Source organism: Morus notabilis, unplaced genomic scaffold (assembly GCF_000414095.1).
Source record: "Morus notabilis unplaced genomic scaffold, ASM41409v2 Scaffold503, whole genome shotgun sequence".
Classification (NCBI taxonomy): domain Eukaryota; kingdom Viridiplantae; phylum Streptophyta; class Magnoliopsida; order Rosales; family Moraceae; genus Morus; species Morus notabilis.
The window spans coordinates 1-19,450 of record NW_010366489.1 but is presented as its reverse complement, the minus strand read 5'-3'; the positions used below and the strand labels follow the sequence as shown (position 1 = coordinate 19,450).

The 19,450-nt window shown below is 34.0% G+C and overlaps 4 protein-coding genes across 6 annotated transcripts; 1 reads left to right on the top strand and 3 right to left on the bottom strand.

Annotated features, from left to right (window-relative positions):
- Positions 1–94: 94 nt before the first annotated feature.
- Positions 95–981, bottom strand: LOC21398748 (E3 ubiquitin-protein ligase MPSR1). Its single transcript, XM_010110374.2, has one exon. The coding sequence runs from the start codon at positions 891–893 to the stop codon at positions 216–218; it is 678 nt and encodes a 225-aa protein (XP_010108676.1). The 5' UTR covers positions 894–981; the 3' UTR covers positions 95–215.
- Positions 982–3,435: 2,454 nt separating this feature from the next.
- LOC21398747 (50S ribosomal protein L18) lies at positions 3,436–5,403 on the top strand. 2 transcript variants are annotated; one of them, XM_010110373.2, is made up of 5 exons: positions 3,436–3,688; positions 4,225–4,355; positions 4,600–4,688; positions 4,928–5,080; positions 5,204–5,403. In XM_010110373.2, the coding sequence occupies exons 2-5, from the start codon at positions 4,235–4,237 to the stop codon at positions 5,357–5,359; spliced, it is 519 nt and encodes a 172-aa protein (XP_010108675.2). In that variant the 5' UTR covers positions 3,436–3,688; positions 4,225–4,234; the 3' UTR covers positions 5,360–5,403. The 2 variants fall into 2 exon arrangements, with proteins under 2 accessions (XP_010108675.2, XP_024029450.1); XM_024173682.1 differs by having other exon boundaries at positions 4,151–4,355.
- An 877-nt stretch (positions 5,404–6,280) lies between these two features.
- LOC21398746 (beta-1,3-galactosyltransferase GALT1) lies at positions 6,281–12,450 on the bottom strand. 2 transcript variants are annotated; one of them, XM_024173652.1, is made up of 8 exons: positions 12,208–12,450; positions 9,898–11,075; positions 8,825–9,057; positions 8,448–8,729; positions 7,979–8,107; positions 7,715–7,894; positions 7,077–7,184; positions 6,281–6,944 (listed from the first exon to the last, which is right to left on the bottom strand). In XM_024173652.1, the coding sequence occupies exons 2-8, from the start codon at positions 10,658–10,660 to the stop codon at positions 6,732–6,734; spliced, it is 1,908 nt and encodes a 635-aa protein (XP_024029420.1). In that variant the 5' UTR covers positions 10,661–11,075; positions 12,208–12,450; the 3' UTR covers positions 6,281–6,731. The 2 variants fall into 2 exon arrangements, with proteins under 2 accessions (XP_024029420.1, XP_010108674.1); XM_010110372.2 differs by having other exon boundaries at positions 9,898–10,946.
- Positions 12,451–16,468: 4,018 nt separating this feature from the next.
- Positions 16,469–18,608, bottom strand: LOC21398745 (ribonuclease 3). Its single transcript, XM_010110371.2, has 4 exons — positions 18,442–18,608; positions 18,109–18,267; positions 16,943–17,141; positions 16,469–16,810 (listed from the first exon to the last, which is right to left on the bottom strand). The coding sequence occupies exons 1-4, from the start codon at positions 18,550–18,552 to the stop codon at positions 16,587–16,589; spliced, it is 693 nt and encodes a 230-aa protein (XP_010108673.2). The 5' UTR covers positions 18,553–18,608; the 3' UTR covers positions 16,469–16,586.
- Positions 18,609–19,450: the final 842 nt, after the last annotated feature.

Sequence of the window (19,450 nt, the reverse complement as noted above, 5' to 3'; positions counted from 1 at the left end):
CAGCAAATTTGAGCTCTCAAAAACAACAATTTTATCCTGCCACTAACATAATTCGAATTACACAGCATATCATTATTGTAAAACTAAAACAATATTGTGAAAAATATATATAAAAAAAATCTTTCATTCATTCATGAACTCAATATTAACACTGTAAAATCTCTTCTTCCTGTACAATAAAAGAAAAACTTTTGCATCTTACAAGAATTCTTGCTCTAATCTGCTGCTGAAGAAGAATCAACACCATCACCATCACCAACAACACCAGAATCACTTGAAGAACTCTGGTTAGTATCATCACCATCACTATTCCTAGCACGACTATTGAAAGAGAAACTAACCCAAATCTCTCTCTCTCTCTCTGCACCCCTTCTCTTACCATCTTCTCCCTCCTCATCAACCGGCATCTTGTGCCTGCAAACAGGGCAAGACCCATGAATCCCCAGCCACTTCTCTATGCAACCGCCATGGAATCTGTGCTTGCAAGGCATTTCTTTCGCGAACCCACCGACCTCAAACTCCTCCAAACAAATCACGCACTCTTCGCCATCTTCGCCAATCTCAACGCTCGCCATGGCTTTGATGGATTCCTTTGATGCCGGCGGTTGACCATCCTTGTTGCCCAGCTCCCGCAGCAGGGAATCCAAGCTCGACACGCCGTCTATCACCACCATCCCCTGCGTGAATGGGTTTATCAGAATCACTCTGTTGTGGTTACTGTCGTTTGGTCGGTTGTTGTCGTCGTTTTCATGATCGTCTGATTCTTGCGAGTCTCGCCTTTCGAGGGTGTTTGCGAAGCCGAAGATGAAGGGGAGGAAGAGGGACAAGTCTCTGTTTCTGACGAACCGCTCGAACATTGAAGAGAGCTCGGAGCTGTCAGCTTCGGAAGCCATTGATTACAGAGATGCAAGCTGTTTTAGAGAGAGAGAGAGAGAATCTGAATTAAGAATACTTTTCTTATATTGGGGGAAGGAAAGGAGAAATTGGGGGCGTGAATATAAAAGAGGGAATAGGCGGTGGGGTCCAGAAATGGAGAGAAGGTTGTAGAAAGATCTGGAATTTTGTGAAGAAGTGTTGTTCGAGTTTGAGCGTAGTTTTTAAGTTAAATTTGCGTTATAATTTGAATTAAAATTATAATTTAAATAAAGTTAAATAAAATTAAAATTTAAAAAAATATAAAAATAAAATTTAAATTTAAATTATTTTTTTTTAAATTTTTTAGACAAAGAACAATCCAGTCTATTTTTGTTTTGGCGATTAACGAAGACAGGATTGAAGCTTCATGTCTATCTTTAAAAAGGGTCGCTTTCATTTTAGGTGAGATATTTTTTATGTGGAGGCAAATAGGGGTATAAAGCAATGATTTTTTCTTTTTAATAATGGATTCTTGACAAGTGTTAAGCTTTCATTATTGAAAATTTAAGTTTCGTTCTTAATTTAAATTTTTAATATATGATGAGATATACTTTTTTATATGAGAATTTTATATTATAACATAATAAAATTTAATTTTTTATGAAATTTTTTAATTATATTAAAATTAAAATTAAAAATTTAAATCAGTAAAATAAATGTGATCTTAATTATTATTTTATTAAAAATTTGTATCATCATGACTCGTTCAGTATAAAAGTTCAAACCACAATTTAAATTAAGTTTTATTTATAACTTTTAAAATTTAAATTTTTTTATAAAAAAATATTATAACAAAATTATAATTATAATTTTACATCGTAACAAACCCATATATTATTTAAGCACTTAATAATTATGGTTTTTTTTTTGTTTGCTGAGTAATTGTGGGTTTTTTGTTTCATTCAATTTAGTCTTTCACTTTTAAGGTTTGATTTTTCCTTTCTTTTTTTTCGTGAAATTGGGTCAATAATTGATTTTAATTTGGCTGTGAATTGAAGTTGGTCAATAATATTCATTCATAAGTCACATATAACGCGTGTGGCCTTATTTATTTCACAATTAAAAAATGAACACTACAGTAAAAAAAATTAAATTTGAGTTTTTATAAGAGTAAATACTATAATAATAGAATTTAAATTGTGACTTTAATCGTAAAAAAAACTAAAAAATTAATTAAAAAACTAATAGAATAATAAGTAAAATTTAATAGTAAATACACATTCAATTTTGTTTTGAGGTGTTTGAATTTAAATTTTATATTAAAAAAAGACAAAATCAATAATGTAATATGAACCCAAAATATGTCGTGTTGCAATTTACGAGAATAAAATATAGAGGTTATTTTGATGTCACATTAAAAATTATTAAAGTTAATTAGGTTGGTGAAACAATATAACCATTAAACTAGAGATGCAAGAATGGGTTGGGCCGGGCCAGCCCGTTCTTCTTAGGCCCATGGAGGCCATGGGCCAGGCTGACCAAGCTCATGAATTTTGTGGGCCGGGCCGAGCTGGCCCGTATAAGAAATACCTCGACTCAACCTACACCATAGGCTAATTTTACGTGGGTCAGACAGGCCGTGTCGTGGGCTAGGGCCGTGCCATTGGCCTTGAATGGACTGACCCATTCAAAGCCTATCTTGGCGCATTATAGGTTTACATGGGCCAGCCCATCTTGGCCCATAAAGGGTTTAGAGGGGCTAGCTCATCTAAATATGTAATTTTTAATTTTTTAATTTTTAAACAAGTTAACAAATATAAAAGTTTGAATAGTCAATGGAAATATAAAAATGGATATTTTATATATGATTGCCTCATTAAATAAAAACTTTTTTAAGAAAAATTCAGTGGGACAAAACCTTGGTAAGGAAAAAAGAATACAATCAGGATAATTATACATAAGATGTTTACAAAATTACTAAAAAAAGAAAAAAAATGAAGATATTATGAGTCCAAATGGGCTGGGCTATGCTGGCCCATCATGGGCCTAGATGGGCCGGGCTAGGCCGGTCCATCATAGGCCTAGACGAGCCGGTTCAGCTTGGCTTGACCCATGATTTTTTATGGGTCATGTCGAGCCGGCCTATATCAACCTAGCTCAGGCCACTAATATTTATGGGATGAGTCGTGCCTTGAACAGTGACGGGTTGTGCTGGCCCGACTCGTCACTATGTCAGCAGGATGGACCCGGGCCAGTCTATGGGTCCCGATCCATTATTTCATCTCTATATTAAACTAGTGAGTCTGTATTTACTGTCTTAATTTTTCTGTTTCATTAGTTTTTTTATTAATTATTTATTATGTCATTTAAATTTAAAAATCTGAGCATATAAATATGAATAAAATACTAAAAATATTTAAATAATTTAAAAAGTATCAAAATTTAATTGAAGTAATAGTTATCAAGACATGAAAATGGGAGAGATCTTAATTCCAAACTGACATTCTCTCAAGAAAACTTGTAATCTCTCAAGGAAAACTTATACAACTTCAACACCCATCAAACTGGCATCTACTCTACTGGAAGGTTGGGATTAAAAATTAGTGGGTTAGGTTACTTCAAGGTGAAGACTAATATGAAGTAAATAAAATGAAGTGGAATATAAATTTCTTCTAAATTGACAAGTCAGCAGTTCTTGTACATTCCATTCTTATTTTAGCAAATTCATAAGATCTGACAGAACATCTTCCTACGAGTCTCATCTCTTATTTGGTCAAAATACGCCCGATTACATTTTCGAGTATTCTGGAACGTTTTAGAAAAGCTGCAAAAGGTTTCTCTTCTTTCCTTCCCTATCTTTTTTATTTTTTTAATTTTTAATTTTTTATGATCGGTAATAATGATTATATATAACAAGTGTGTTTTGCTAGGTGCATTAAGGCCTGTCGTTTAAATTATGATTTTTAATTTTATTATAGTATTTTTTTTAATTTTTTTTTTAATTTTAAGTTTTAAAATTAAAAATTATGATTTAAATACACGAATTAAACGGATTCTATGGCAGGGTTAAATAGCCACTCTTTTTCATATCATTTTCTTATCTCTTTTTTTTTTTTTTTTTAATCAACGCGGTTAGTTTTTATAAAAACGTAAAACCAAAAAAAAAAAAAAAGAAAATGACATACAATACTTTTAGGTTCGTTAGTAAGTATGGGTCTTATATTTAAACTTGCTAAGGCACATAAACTGTTTGATGAAATTCCTGAATGAGCCTGCATTTTTTTTTTCTGGGCAGATTTGCAATTCCCCATTTTCATCTTAATGAAAGACTTAACTTGCTGGTGAAGTTTTTAGTGTAAATCATTACAGGGAAATTGAAATGTTTCAAGAAGTACATGGTATGACTCTTTTAAGTGTTCCCGCGCTGCAACTAATAAGAAGTCCCAATCTCTTTGGCGTGTATTTAACGGACTTTCAGTTCCAGCCTATGCGGAGTAGAAGTAAGTGAAGCCTAAACTTCATACATACATACATACATACATACATGCATATATATACATGTATATATATAAAGGTGTGTTTTTGGCTATACTTGATTGAAGGTGAACTTCTTAAAAACATGTCTGCATTGCATGTAGCGAGAAAATCATTGTCAACTTGTTTCAGTAGGGGCCTAGTATTTTAGGAACTGAATTAACCTCTGCATTTTGGGCTTCACTAGAGATTCACTTGGATTTGCTACAGATTTATCTTTGAAGCCATTGGTGATAAATGCTAGGGCCAATACTAGACGGGAAAGTGCAAAAATTCGAAACCGAAGAATGCTAAAGAAGGTAGTTCTTCTCACTACCGCATTGCTTCCTGCTTTATTTAGCAACACATCCTCCTTATATTAGAGTTGTTTTTCTTTTCTTTCTCTTTTTTTTTTTCTCCCCCCTCTTTCCTAAATCAAACTCAATTATGTATGAACCTCCGTCTGTGTTTCTCGATGTAGTTTTAAGATTTTGGAATGAATATTGCCGATTGTGGTTGTATGCTTATCCATGGAAAACATATTTCTCTACCTTTTCAGTACAACGGCACGCCTATGAAACCGAGGCTTTCAGTATTCTGCTCAGACAAACAATTGTATGCTATGCTAGTAGATGATCAAAATAAGAAATGTCTGTTTTATGGCAGCACTCTACAGAAATCTATTCATCAGAATCCCTCTTGTACAACCACCGTAAGTATAAACAATGGAAACTAAAATTAGCTTTTGGCCATTGTTGGCGGCCAATAAAATGTTATATTTTCTGCTTCACTACTCATTATTGTCTTTTTCCTGTTTCGTTTGATGTCTTAATAGGAAGCTGCTAAACGTGTTGGTGAGGAGCTAATAAAGGCTTGCAATGATCTAAACATAAATGAGATATCATCTTATGATCGAAACGGTTTTGCTCGTGGTGAAAGAATGCAAGCGTTTGAGATTGCAATTTCCAGTCATGGATTTTTGCCAAGATAAAACTGGCTATATGTATTCTATTATCTCAAAACTAATATTTGGTAATAAAGTTTTCTTTTAACTAAATGCAGAATGCTTGCTTTGTGACAATGTTTTCCAAAGGGAATACATAAATTGTCTCTCATCTGAAGAAAGGAGAAATACTGTTACCAAAACCAGAAGAAGAGACAGTTCAGGACTCTGTCTTTGCGTTCATCATTTTCATGATTGGTGAGTGTCGAGGTCGCGAATTACGATTGTGTCGCGGTTGGTGATTTTTTAGTCCATACCACCCCTCTTCCCACACAAATTATTTGCTGTTCTTTTCAGATTTTTGGTGTCTTTAAGTTGATGTCCATTTTCGGTTCTCGTCGTTGGTTCAGTTCAACTCATGTCGTTTTGGTGGTAATCTCGTTTTCTTGTTTGTCCCTTTTTTGAAAATTGTCGTTTGTCTGGTTCTTGTCGTTTTTTCATTTGTTGTTTTTTCATTTATTGTCGTTTTGGGTTGTTGTCGCTTTTCCATGTTAGTGCCGTTTGCTATATTGTCGTGTTATGGGTAATTGTAGCTTAAATGTTTTTGCCGTTTTGTCGTTGTCTGTTATTCATATGGTGTTGTTTGGGTTGCAGTAGTTTTCTTGTGTTTTCTTTCGCTTTTATGATTTTTTCAGTCATTGTCGTTTTGAACATTAATGTCCTTTTTCCAACTATTGTCGTTTCTTCAACAAGTAAATATCGTTTCGATACAAATTTCAGTGAGAAAATTGACATAGATGGAAATATATTTAAAAAAATTGCGAAAACTACAAAAATTCATAAGAAAATTTATCGTAAATATACTTTGTCAATGAATAATTTACCGTTAATATGCTAAATGTTTCAGAAAAAAGCTATTCAACTCTTTCTTCCTTGATTAATTAGCAACTTATCAGGACTGATCTTGGCGCATGGAGTGAATATACATATTTTAAAAATTTTTCTAGATAAAGAATTGTGTGATACAGCCACGTTTATTGTGGACCCTATGTAAAATTTGAGGTATCCTACTATTGCTACAATTTACACAAGGCAAAAATCTCTCTAGCCTTCAAAATTCGGGAAGAAAATAATAGTTAAGCATATAGTGGCCCATATGCACTAGCTATAACCTGCCTATATAACAAATTAACAATGATACCAACCCCATTCTTTAAAATTAACCCCCCAAAAAAATCCCTCATCTTCGTGTTAAAGGTGGTCCTCTCTCTGTCTTCTGTTATTTGCCTGCTTTCAACCTTGGTCAACAGAATCTCTCTACTATAAGGTTGGTTGGTTACCAAGATTTTTCTCAGGTGACTTCCATGAAGCGCCAAAAAGCTTCAGTAACAGTGAGAAATATAATATATTGGCCATATATCTATCTTTGGCCGCAGCATTTAGCGCCAGTTCCTTCTTGAAGTTTCTGCCAGAGACAAAGCATCTCTCTGGGACCCTGGTAATGGGCAACCACGTAGTCATCCTTGCATCCTTCGTTGTAGATCCTCACGTCATTCTCGTAGCTTACCTTTAAGCCCTCCTTCTTCATTTCCGCAATCCAGATGCCCATCGCCACATCCTCGAGCTTGAACATCTGCGCGGCACGATTGAAAAAACTAACGTTATCCGAACTGCAACATTCGGTTTTCCAACAAAATTTGCGCGTATCAAAAGGCAAAGTAGTCTCAGTAAAATTTGCAACAAGTTATTTAAGATTTCTTATTACCTTCAAACGGCCTTCTTTGTTCATTTTGACTACAGCCTTTGCTATGTCTCTGGACACCACATAACCGGGACCATGCGCCCAAGGTGGGTAAGTCTCTTCGGGCCATTCCTTCATCAAGATAGACAATGAAGTGAGACATAAAAAAAGTTTAAATAATAAATTATCTGTGCTGAAGTAGGAACGTATCTCTCTGTTATGACATGCATACACAATCTAATCTAAAATCTGGGCTAATTCAACTTAAAATCCAAGATCCGTTTCGCAACCTTGCAATGGCAAAAGCCAACAGGAACCCAAATGTTACTTGAGCAAGTAAACTACCAAAAATGTCATAATGAGTAGAATAACACGCTTTTTTTCCCCCACTTCTGTTCCTAAATTTCATATGAAAATAAGAGTATTTATTGAAAATGGCCTTTTGTGCTGTATGTGATTATCTGCATATGCATGTGTAATTTGTTTCTTATATGCAAATATATGCTTGTGCCAACGTCCATATGTAGTAACATGTTTACAGAATTTCTACAAGCATCTTTTGCTTAATCCAACAAGACAGTCCACAATGGAAAAGTTCGACCAAAGATTGATTGTGTTTATGACCGATTCCAAGTCAACTACAATCCAGTACAAATAATTACCTCAGGGCTGATAAACCACTTGCTATCAGTATTTCTATGAGGTCGAGAATCTGAATTAATGAGTCCATAAAGCAACCCACGAGTCGCACCGATTCTCTGTAAAGAAGCTAGCACTTCATCCATACGGACAAATGCATCATCATCTGTCTTCATGACGTACTTGGCAGAAACAACCTCTGTCTGTTCAAGAGATGGGATGAGTAAGTACAAGACCAAGGAGAAAGATAGGAAAATAACCCAAGTTTAAGGAAAAACAAGATTTACCCCGAAGATGCAGATTGCTAGAGTTTTCCACGTGATGAGGCCGTAGTAATCAACAAAAGGCATAAGTTGAATGTCTCCATATGTTTTGGCTTCATTCCAGAGTTCCTCATTGACTATTTTGTTTTTATGCTGCAATGAATGACAAACTTGATAAATCATATAACAGGCTTTCCTAAGAACAGATTTGGTTCACTAAACCAGAGGCCAGTCAGGTTCTATTATAAACTGACTGTTTATGGCTAATGACAAGAAACCTCATTAAAAAGAAAAAAGAAAGAAAAGCTTGGGTTCCATAATAAACTTCTGTTTATGGTTTATGAGAACTTTTAATTATTTCGTCTAAATGGCATTCGCAATCAGTTTGGATGCTGCAAAAATTCCCATAGATCTTGATTGACAATTTCTGCTCAACTAGGACAATTTACAAGTTTCTAGCCTAAACAAATGTAAATACAAATACTAAGCTCACCAGGCCAACAAAAAAACGCACTGCAACAGCCCCAGATCGTACTGCTGGATACTGCATCCATGTTCTTCGAACAGCCATCCTGCGCTTAAAATTGTTTGCAGTAGAAAAAACACCAATGAAAAGATCCAGAGCTTTTTGTGGAGAGAGAGGGGGTGATTTGAGTGCTTCTAAATCAATTATGTGCTCTGAATCTTCTGACGTGGGTAAACCACTGGCTAGGACAGAAATCAATTTGAAGTCTCCTGATATTTTTACTTCGCTAACAAGCCATGGCTCCAACGTCTGAAAGACAACAATCCAAACAGCTGATAAGTTTAAAGATACAAGGTCATTCCACTTGAAGTTCTAAATAAATATACAAAAATAAGAGAAATTACTTCACGATAAGCAAATGATGTTATGTGCTTCCCATCAACTGTCATTTGGATTCCTTCTGATCCCACTCTGATTGTTGCAACAAATGGATAACCTTGCTTAAAAGGGAAGTACTTTTTGGGTTTAGATCCGTATTGCACCATTGATGGTCGCCTTGAGATATTGGAAGGCTTACCAGCCATGAGAAGCTGGACATCATTTCCAACTATCTTGTTACACTGATCCAACTCATCCACTGGAAAATGAACACAATACTATGTCATTCATCGAAGGACTGGAGTACATGGTTGTAAATGTTGCCTCGTGAGATAGCCAGGAAAAAACAGGGAAAAGAAAAAGAAAAAAGAAGTAAGAGTATCTGGAATGATTTTACATGGAAACATTTTGTGCAATGTTTAGCAGAAATCATAAAGATGGGATCATGTTGTGATCCAAATTGAAGGAAACACATGGTTTGTCTAGCTAGTAACATCAGCACAGAATACATTGCATACTGCAGCCTTTCTTCCAAATAACATGTAATGAGCGATCCATGTGTTGATCAAGTCAAGAGACCAAAAGTACCAAGTTTATACATATATTTGACAAATAACTGCAACCTCTATAAATCTGTGTGTAAATTTGGTACATATATTTTCAACGTAAGGATGGGAAGAAACAAATGTCAAGCATTATATGAAAGAAGTAAGTCAAACTGCAACCTCTATAAATCTGTGTGTAAATTTGGTACATATATTCTTAAGTTTTCAAGACATGACATATTTTCAACGGAAGGATAGGAAGAAACAAATGTCATGCAAAAAAAAAAGGGGGTACTTATTTGGTGGATCCAAATTGTAACGAGAAGAAACGTAGAACTTCCAAGTCTCACCAAGTTAATTTTGATATTTTTAATTCTAAAAACAATGTATCAACATTTCATACATGTTTTTTGTGACAACTTCAATAGTCATGGTTTAGCCTCAAAGTTCTTGGGCACAAAACCTTCATGATTTCTGTACTAAAATGAATTCGCTACAAATCTACATACCGAGTATGATTTTGTGTTCAATAGATGAAGAAGTACTAAGAATACCTTTCTTTTCCTTTTCAGGATTTGGGGAGGGACAACGCTCCTCGTCACCCCAATCATGAGTAGCAGTCCAGGAGTTCTGGACAATAACAGGGTCTTCCGTTATCTTATCACCATGAAGCCTTACATTGTAATGCAGAATAATAGGTGGATCAGGCTCCCCTGGAAGTGGTTCCCCTCTCAAGTCAATCCGAAAATTACCAAGAATTCCACTTGGAATGCCAATAAGTGTAATGGAAGAACCTTGCGTCAGGCCACAAGGAACCTGCAACTTATAGTCACTGTTATCAAGTTCCGTGCCATTCATTTTGTTTAGAAAATAAGGGCATTGTTTCTCCTTTCCCCTTCCTTGTGAACTTTCATTTAAATAACCAAGCTTTGACTCTTCAACTGAAGCCATGAGATTATTCCACACACCTCCAGCTTCCTTTATGGCCTCTACTGCATTGGGTAGACCTTGAGCATGATCCATTAGGTGTTTCAAGTGATTCCACGTCAGCAGAGATTGCCGCTCTTCATTGGAGATATTCCTCTGAGCAAAGAGGCTGGAAATGATGATCTCAGTAGGTATCACTTGAGATGCATTCTCTGGATTTTGGACTGTAGGTGGAGAAAAGGCACGCAGCCATTCAAGAGGGTTAGTGTTATTGGTTGGGAAGGGAGTTCTCAAATAACGTTCCCCAATAGGATCTTTCATCATCCCATATCTTAGAACGAGAAGCATAAACAAGGATGCAACCAGAACACCACCATACCATTTCTTCATTCTCGTAATCTCTCAAGGCATCAAACCTTTATACCTAATTTCCTTGGTAAGTGAGCATTAAAACCCAAAACCAGTAAGTGTATAGCGCATGGAATAGATAATCCAAGCCTCTAACAAGGAGGAAGAAGAATGATTGGCCTGGTGCAAACAGCTAAAAAGCTTCAGAAAGAAACAAGACGCTTGGATGACTTTTATTTTCTTGGAATAATTTTTCAATTTTCTCCAATCATGATCTGCTGTTCAAATTGACACAAACGGCCAGGTTTTGCAACCATCTTATTCTGGTCTGAAAAGTGAAAAGTGAATGATCTAGTGCTACGAGTTCCAATGAATCCACAATAAGAGTAACTCATCAAGCATCTATGTTTCTTTTGCTTGAACATGAAGCATATATGTTGACACTACCACGATGAACCTGAAATAATGAGGACGATAAGACCAGGACAGAAGTTTGCAACTACAAATGCTTCATATCTAGAAGTGCGAAATCAAGTAAAAGGCTCGGATGATATGAAAAAAAGAACTTTATACTTCAAATACAAAAGCAGAATGCTTAAAGATTTCCATCATCAAAGCAACAAAGTAATAGCTGAAATATTTTTCCATCAATTACTGTTAACCGTATTAAATGCAAGTCTTCTTCCACATTTTTAAGGATGAATTAATAAACCTAATGGATCTAGACGCAGACAGCAATGACTATTTTAAACGGAATTAGTTGACTAGAAACTTAAAGCCTGGGGACCACATTACTTCCACAGCTGATTTTTTTTTTTTTTTAAAAATATACGAAATCTCAAAAACCGATATTATTATCAATAAAAAAACCTAAAAACCCTATACTAAATAAAAATCAAAAGTCACGCATGAATAAAATTCTCGATTAGGCAAAATTTCAATTACTCGTGGCTATAATTAAATATATATACTAATTACAATTCAGAACAACTTTGTTGACTTATTCAACGCTTATTGCCTCGGTTAAATTTACTTGAACTGCCATTGAAAGTTTTGACTACAAGAAGGGGGAGGAAAAAAAAAAAACAGTCTTCATTAGCAGTGAAAGAACAATTACAAGAAATGTTAAGACCTGAAATATATTGCCAACGTTTCGATCGGTTTCCGAGTGAAACCAAACATAGAGAAGAAAATTACTTTCTGAGGTTATCATAATTTACTTAACTCAATCCAAATTCAAGCAACTCTAGAACTTAGTGGAGGTGACTTTATCACTTCACTAAGAAAATTGAAGACAAGATGTCAAGTTCAAAATCTCCACTCTCTCTTCATTCCGTTAATTTTTCTCGGCAAACAAACAGGATTTTTTTAACGAATTCTCAGAAAACAAAAAAGAAAAAGAAAGGAAAATTACCAGACAGATCCAGAAGCATATCAACAAAAGCACGCGGAAAAAAATAAAAAAAAAATTAGAAATTTCAGATAATCTAACTGAGACTGAAAATATGGCGCCTGAAAAATCGTTTAAGGCAACAAAGAAGCAGAGAGAAATGCTGAGAGAATAAACTAAATATGAAGAGCAAAATTACCTGAAGGACAAAGATTTTCTGCGCGAAGAATGCCGGAAAGTGTGAGGGAAAATCAGCGAGAAAATCCTGAAAGAGGAAAATGAGAGAGAGAGAGAGAGAGAGAAAATTCGGTTTCTGTTTGGTATGATTTTCGTGTGAGGTTTTGAACTTCAAGTCTACGCGTAACGGTGGGAAAACGAAGAAGAGAGAAGAAGGCGAACCGTTTGGTGCCTGCCCCCTGTTGATATTAATTATAAAGTCTTCGGTTCGATCCGATTGCTTGTTAAATTAAATTAATAAATACAAGTGAAGTAATTTTTAAGCTAAGGTTTAATTAAGCATAAAAGTTAAATAAAAAATTAGATGATAATTGTGTAAAGACTGTGCTCTTGAATTTTCTATTTTATTGTCAAATCATTGGCCGGACGTAGCCAACAAAGACAGCCACACTGCGTCATTTGAAGTTTTTATGGTGGAATGACACGTGGCTTAATGAATGAACAAATTTTTGTGTTATTTTTTCTCCCTTTTTTTTTTTGGCAAATATGCAATTCCTATTGAGAAAAGATTTTCTTGTTGCTCTCCTTAATCCGGCGGCTCAAACGCCACAAGGATTGTCACTGTCTCCCGCACGGTCCAACGGGGAATTAGCAAAAGTGTGGAGCCGTTTTATTATCCCTTTTTAGTTTTTGCTAATCGAATCAAATGGTAAGGTATATTTATTACCACAAAAATATCAAGAAAAATTTTGTAATCTAAGCTTGTATTGATAAAAAGAAGACGAAGAAAATGAAGAATTTTTTTTTTTCTTTCGGAGGTTTTGTATTTTATTGTTGGATAATTTTTTTTGAAAGGATATTAGATGACATTTAAATTGAGAGAATACCACTCTTAAAATAACTCAAGGTCGAGAAAGACTTAAAACATCGATTGAAGTACACATAGAGGGTTGTCTTAGTCCTTGATAGAGGGACTGCAAAAAGCCATTGAGCTTGTAATAGCATCAAGATTATACACTTGAGGTTGACGTTCGAGCATTTGACGAAACAAAATAATGATACGTGTTGTTATTTAAAATGAATGTGAAAGAAATTTCTAAATCAATATGTCACATCTGATAAGAAAATGCTAAAATATTCCCAATAATAACTATAATTGATTAACCAACCTTAGTGGAAGTAACGACCCCTTTGATTAATCACTTTCTCTAAAAATTGTAACATTCACATTCTATCCATCAAAATCTCTACTATTTGCCCAATTTGAGCATCAAGGTGCCTTTTACAAGTACATCTCGCTTAAAGACCAAGGCAATGATGCAAGCTGTGAATGAATTACTGATGTTTTTCTTTTTTTTTTTTCCTACAATAAAAATAGAATGTTATCCATCCTTTTCATATTTGAAATAATTAAATATTTAGATTATAATTTGTCTGTGTGCGGTGTTTGTTTAAACCTATGTCACGTTAGAACTCACCTTTATTTATTTGCATCTGACTTTTCTAGGTTCTCGAAATCATCACGGTTTCGGTAAAAATAAGGAAGTAAATACAAAACCACGCTTGACTTTGACAAGGTGCCGGCTTTAGAATAAGCCGGAGAGAGCCGGCAGAGGAGAAACTAGAAATTAAAAATTAAAAATTGAAAAAAAAAGAAAAAACACTGTTTACAATAATACCCTTGGGTTGTTGTCATATTTAGGGTTCGTTTGGTTGGAGGATTCAAACTATGTGATTCGAACCATTTTCAATTTACGTGTATTTTTTGTGAGAAAAAATACTGTAACGAACTACGAATCATGATTCGAATCAATAAACAAATCCCTCAACCAAACGCCTCCTTATTTATAGAGCGAAGATATTGTAGCCCGGGGACCAAGCAAGAACAAGCAAGCATACATTTTGGCTTTGCAAAAGCCAAAAGTAATTGGGAAAAACATCAAACGCCAATCATATTGGACCAAGAAATGAGAAGAAACTTGGGTTTTTTTTTTATTATTATTATTTTTTTATGATGTAATACTGAATATGACCGACAACCCAACTTTTCTTGCCTCTTTCCTTTTTTCTAAAGTAGCAGTTCAAAAAGTTTGTAGTATTAGAATTATAATGGTTTTAGCTTTTTAACGGTGGATGGTGGACAAAATGATTAGAAATGTCGATCCAAAGAGTTAAATTTTGACGATGACAAAAAAAAAAAAAAAAAGGTACAACTAAATAGTTAATAAATGGGTCTAATTTACAGAAATTTGGAATTGGAAGAATACTGGCTCAAGGGGTAATGCAATGGGGCCAAGCACGTGGGGGGATGGAATTTTGGGAGATAGAGACCCAATTGAAATAATAAAGAGGGCGTTCACCTAACAAATATCAAGATAGCAATTTTTTTAAATACAAAATCAAGATAGCAAACGTCGCTCAATAATCCATTTATATATATATATATTTTTTTTTTTAGGGAAAAATCCGTTTACATTCTTTTTTTTTTTTTTTTTTTCCTTTTCATGTTTTAAAATTTTTTGATGTGTTTGTTGTGCATGTCAATTATTCATTTTTCAGTGTTTATATTAGATGGAATGGGGGTTAGTTATCAATTATCACGTCAGTTTAATAGATCATGAGATATAGCTACTTGTCACAAATATTAATCATGTACTTGTCTTAAGAAGCTACACATAAAATGGGAATAGAAACAAATATAAAACGTGATATGTCTCAAAATGATTAAGATCTTGATGGCATTTACTTTTGTTTTTATCCTTAATTTGTTACAGTTTTATTTATCTTAATTCTTAACCCAAAATTTTAAAAAAAAAAAAAAAAAAAAAAAAAAAAAAAAAAAAAGAGCACCAAATGAATGGCATCATGTCAACAAAAATTCTCCATTTGACTTTTGTATGATACCAACGTCTCTGATGTAGCCAATAGTCATAATAAGCTTACGAGAAAAATTGTTCGGAAATTTTATTTTATTTTTTAAAGAAAAAAACGTTGTTGGTCAATGCCTTATCGTGAGTTCAATAGTTAGGCCTGAGTTTAAAGGAAAAAAAAAAGTTAGGCATAAGTTCCATAAAGAGAGAATAAAAATTAGGTCCGAGGAACGTTCTTCATAATTGGATTAGAGATTAGGCTTTAGACATAATGTTAATTAAACACATGTTTTGTCTGGCTTCCCAACGTGAGGATGGTACTCCTACGGATCGTTCCTAAATCCTAACAGCATATTAAATCTTGTACATCTATAGCCTAGCGAGCTAGGATTAATCATTAATGTCCTTCAAGTAAGGCCGGCAATATGAGTCACGACACGACGATACGACTCGAAAACGACACAAATTTTACGGGTTAGGGTTGAGAAAAAAGAAGTTCGGGTCAGAATTGGATCAACCTGAAATTGACACGAAAAACACGGGTAAATTTTGAATTGAACCCGCCTACCCAAACACGACACGAAACTCGTAAAAAACTAAAAAATACATATATTTTTCATTTCATATTTTAAATTTTATTATGAACTTGTGATATCATAATAGTTATACTCAAAATCTTATAATATTATTTGCTTAATTTCAATGGATGTTATTGTAATTTAGTGTGTTATGAATTTTAAGTTATTTTTAATATGTAAAAAACTAAATAAAAGTATACAATTTTCATGTTAATTTCGGTTTCACGGGTCAATTTCGTGTCACGGGTCATTTTTGGGTCGTGTCGTGTCAACTCGTAAAGTGATCGTGTCGTGTTGCGGTTTTTAAAAAATTTTATGTAACGGGTCGTGTTCGGGTTGACTGTAAATTTAAAAAAAAAATAATCAAAATACGACACGAATACAATACGTGACATGAATTGACACCCTACCTTCAAAGTCGTGTGAAAAATTGTTTTGGAGGTAATATGCTCATTATTGTGAAACATTCCAACGGGCTGACTTTTAAAGGATTTATTTGGGTTGGGCCTAATATTGACGTCCACCCAATAGTAGCTACGAGTCATGAGATCCATTTTACTTCTGCCTTTCCGCCGAGAAAAATGAGAAAATGGGAAGGAGACAAATACCTGTTAGGAGTCTGGATGTTTACTTTTTGTTCTTAAATAATATTATTTTTAGTTAATAATTATATTCATCAAAAGGGTGTTAATTGAGAGTAAGGAGTAAAAATTCAGATAACATTGCTCGAAAGATGAAGATAAATTAGAGTTTATATGACTATATAATTAAAAAAAATCAAGATAAACTGATCATACTTAATTCAAATCGCTAAAAAAAAAAAAAAAAGGTCTTTATTGCCAACAAGAAACTTAACTAGTCAGCCATGATGAAGCTGTCATATTAGAAGAATAACAGTCGATCAATTGATATTTGATCATAGAGTAATTTCTCTTGGATTGTCCATATATCAGCTAAAATTTGGGGAATTGAACACTTGAATCACATCTTCCCCTTGGAAGAATTGGACACTCAATGATTTCTGATCCGGAAGTGTCAACGCACAAGTAAACTTGGTAAAGCTGACTATTACCAGCTGAGTCCTTATTGCACTCCATTCCAGGGGCATGGCTAGTTACAGCTTCTATGGCTTTTACAATGCTGTCCAAGCTATAAAATCCATCATCTGGTTCAATTTCTGCAACATGCACACATTTTTGGTATTAAGGTATAGTTACTGCAATGTATCAAATTAAGACGTCGGGGGAGAGGAAAAAAAAAAAAAAAAAAAAAAAAAAAAAAAAAAAAAAAAGAAACTAATTTTACAGACCTGCATTTTTGAGGATTTTAAGAAGGTTGACTTTTTCTTTGAGCTTAAGAGCCGTCGCAAAATAATCATGCTGATTAAGTTCTGACTCGGAACAAGTCCCGTGTTTTTCCCATTCATGTGACCAGAATCTAAATCCATTGCTACTGGGACAGCTTAGTGACGGCCAATTTTTTTGTAGACTTCCCATGAGATCTGATATCTAAACGAAATAACAAAACGCTTAAATTAAACAGGATAGAAAGTAATGCTGAAAGATTAAGGAATAATTTACGGACGATATGGGTAGAAAATGTGATAATAATATTTTTTGTGACCATACGGCGTCACATTGCATATAAGAGATCTAATCTTCCATCTTCATGTCCCTTAATTAAGCTAAGTACAAATTAAAATTAGGACGTTTTATTACTGAAATCAAGATACACGGGCCTAGACTGAGAGCGAGTTTATTAAATATAAATAGAGGTAGTTAAAGTGCTAAATAACAAGTTTCTGATTCTCTTAATTTGTTGGACCGAGTATTTTAAAGTTAACTAGAATATATTTACTTGTTACAACTTCGTTGATTCGTTCTAGTAGCAATTTCACATTTTGATGTTTATGTGTTCCTCTTGAATATATATATATATATATATATGTCTTAGATGTAATCTAGTATATGTCATCTTTTTTTATACAATGTTGGTCGAACCGTCCTATACACACGCTGTTTAACCTAATAATTATATTTTAGGGAAACATACATCTCATATTTTTCGTACAAAAGGGAGGGCAAAAAAAAAAAAAAAAAAATTATGAAGGTGCCAAACACGACAACGTTTTCAATATTTTCATGAAATATGTGATAACTTTTTTTTTGGTAGTTATATCTATGTTATATATTCAACGTATCCATTACTTTGTCTTATTAATCGTCCTACGGCCAAAAAACTTCATCCATTAATCTGGTAATTAATGTGTATGATCATAAAATACATTAGAGATAATTTAGGGTCTGTTTTGTTCGTTGATTCGAGTTTTTAATTCGAGTTGAGATGTGATTTTATATAAGAGTTTTTTACTGTAATAAAAAAAATTAGATATGACTATTTCTGAGAACTTTTTACTATAGCAAAACTCGAATCGGTAAAATGAACGGAACCTAATGTACGTATGGACATACTTACCTCCAATCTATCAAAGACGCTATCGGGATTACAGTTAGACGGCCATGAACCGTCTTTGTGGTTCGGCCAAAGCCCATGAATACTAAATTCTGCCGTTGGCTTTCCCGTCTTTGGATAACAACAACTGTGATGCTTTGTATCACAATATGCTCCTGGCCACTGCGTATACGCATGCATGTATGTAATTAACCGAGTCATGATCAGATGACCAAACAGGTCAGAGATATTCAAGACTAAAAGAATGTGAATCACTAATATTATAAGAAAAGAAAAGGAGAGAATTATAATTCCAGTGATGATATATATTATATATAATATGTATAATGAACTTGCCTGTTGAACAAAGTAGAAGAAATCAAAATCGGCCTGCGAAGCACAAAGAACCGAGAAGTATTTTATTATTAAAAGCTTGATGATCAAGGTTGAACTCTTGTTGTATCTCATTGTTTACGATAATAATTAGCTGAACTGATCTCTTTCTCAAGTAATTTTCGATGAAGTTCTTGACAATAATATCATAATTAGTGCGGAGTTCGTAAAGAAAAGCTAGGTATTAATAGGGGAAAAAAAGGGAACGTCTATATGGATGGAATCTCGTTGAAAGAATGTGCTCAACAAACTTTATTACATATACGGCACGTTAATTTGCTTTTGTAAATTAAGTTTGCCGTCACCGTCGCGTGGTTGTGATTCTTTGCTTCCTATAATTAGTTTGTCCGATTATCACTTTAAGTTTCTCTGTTACTTGTTTGCTTCATACACTTTAAAAAAAAAAAAAAAAAACAAACAAACAAACAAACTTCTCAAAACTTCATACACTTTAAAAAAAAAACAAACAAACAAACAAACAAACAAACTTTCCTTAACGACAGAATATAATCGAGTCAATAAACAAACCATATGTATCGATTAGGAGGTGATTCATGCATAAGAACTGGCCAAACAAAAGAAGATTGTGTTCTTTCTAGATCCGTAATAACTTCCTCAAATGAGATCTTTACTTAAAAAGAAGTTAGTTAGTTAAACTATTGTTATCAATCGTCAGATAACGTCTCTATGCATGATTTGTACAAACCGGTGACTATAAAAATGTCTCGTCAGCTCTATTAATTTTCCATATTTGATCACCGACTATAACTTGTTGGACAAGTTCAACGTTGGACAGAATCCAAAACAGAAAGATTCCAACTTGAAAATATAAAAATTTCGCATCAAAGAAAGGTTTCAAGTGGATTAGAACAATCACTTCACTTTTATCCAAAAATAGGAAAAAAAAAGAAACAAAAAACAAAAAAGAGTAGATTTATGCTATATTCATTTCACCGATTCGAGCTTAAAATTA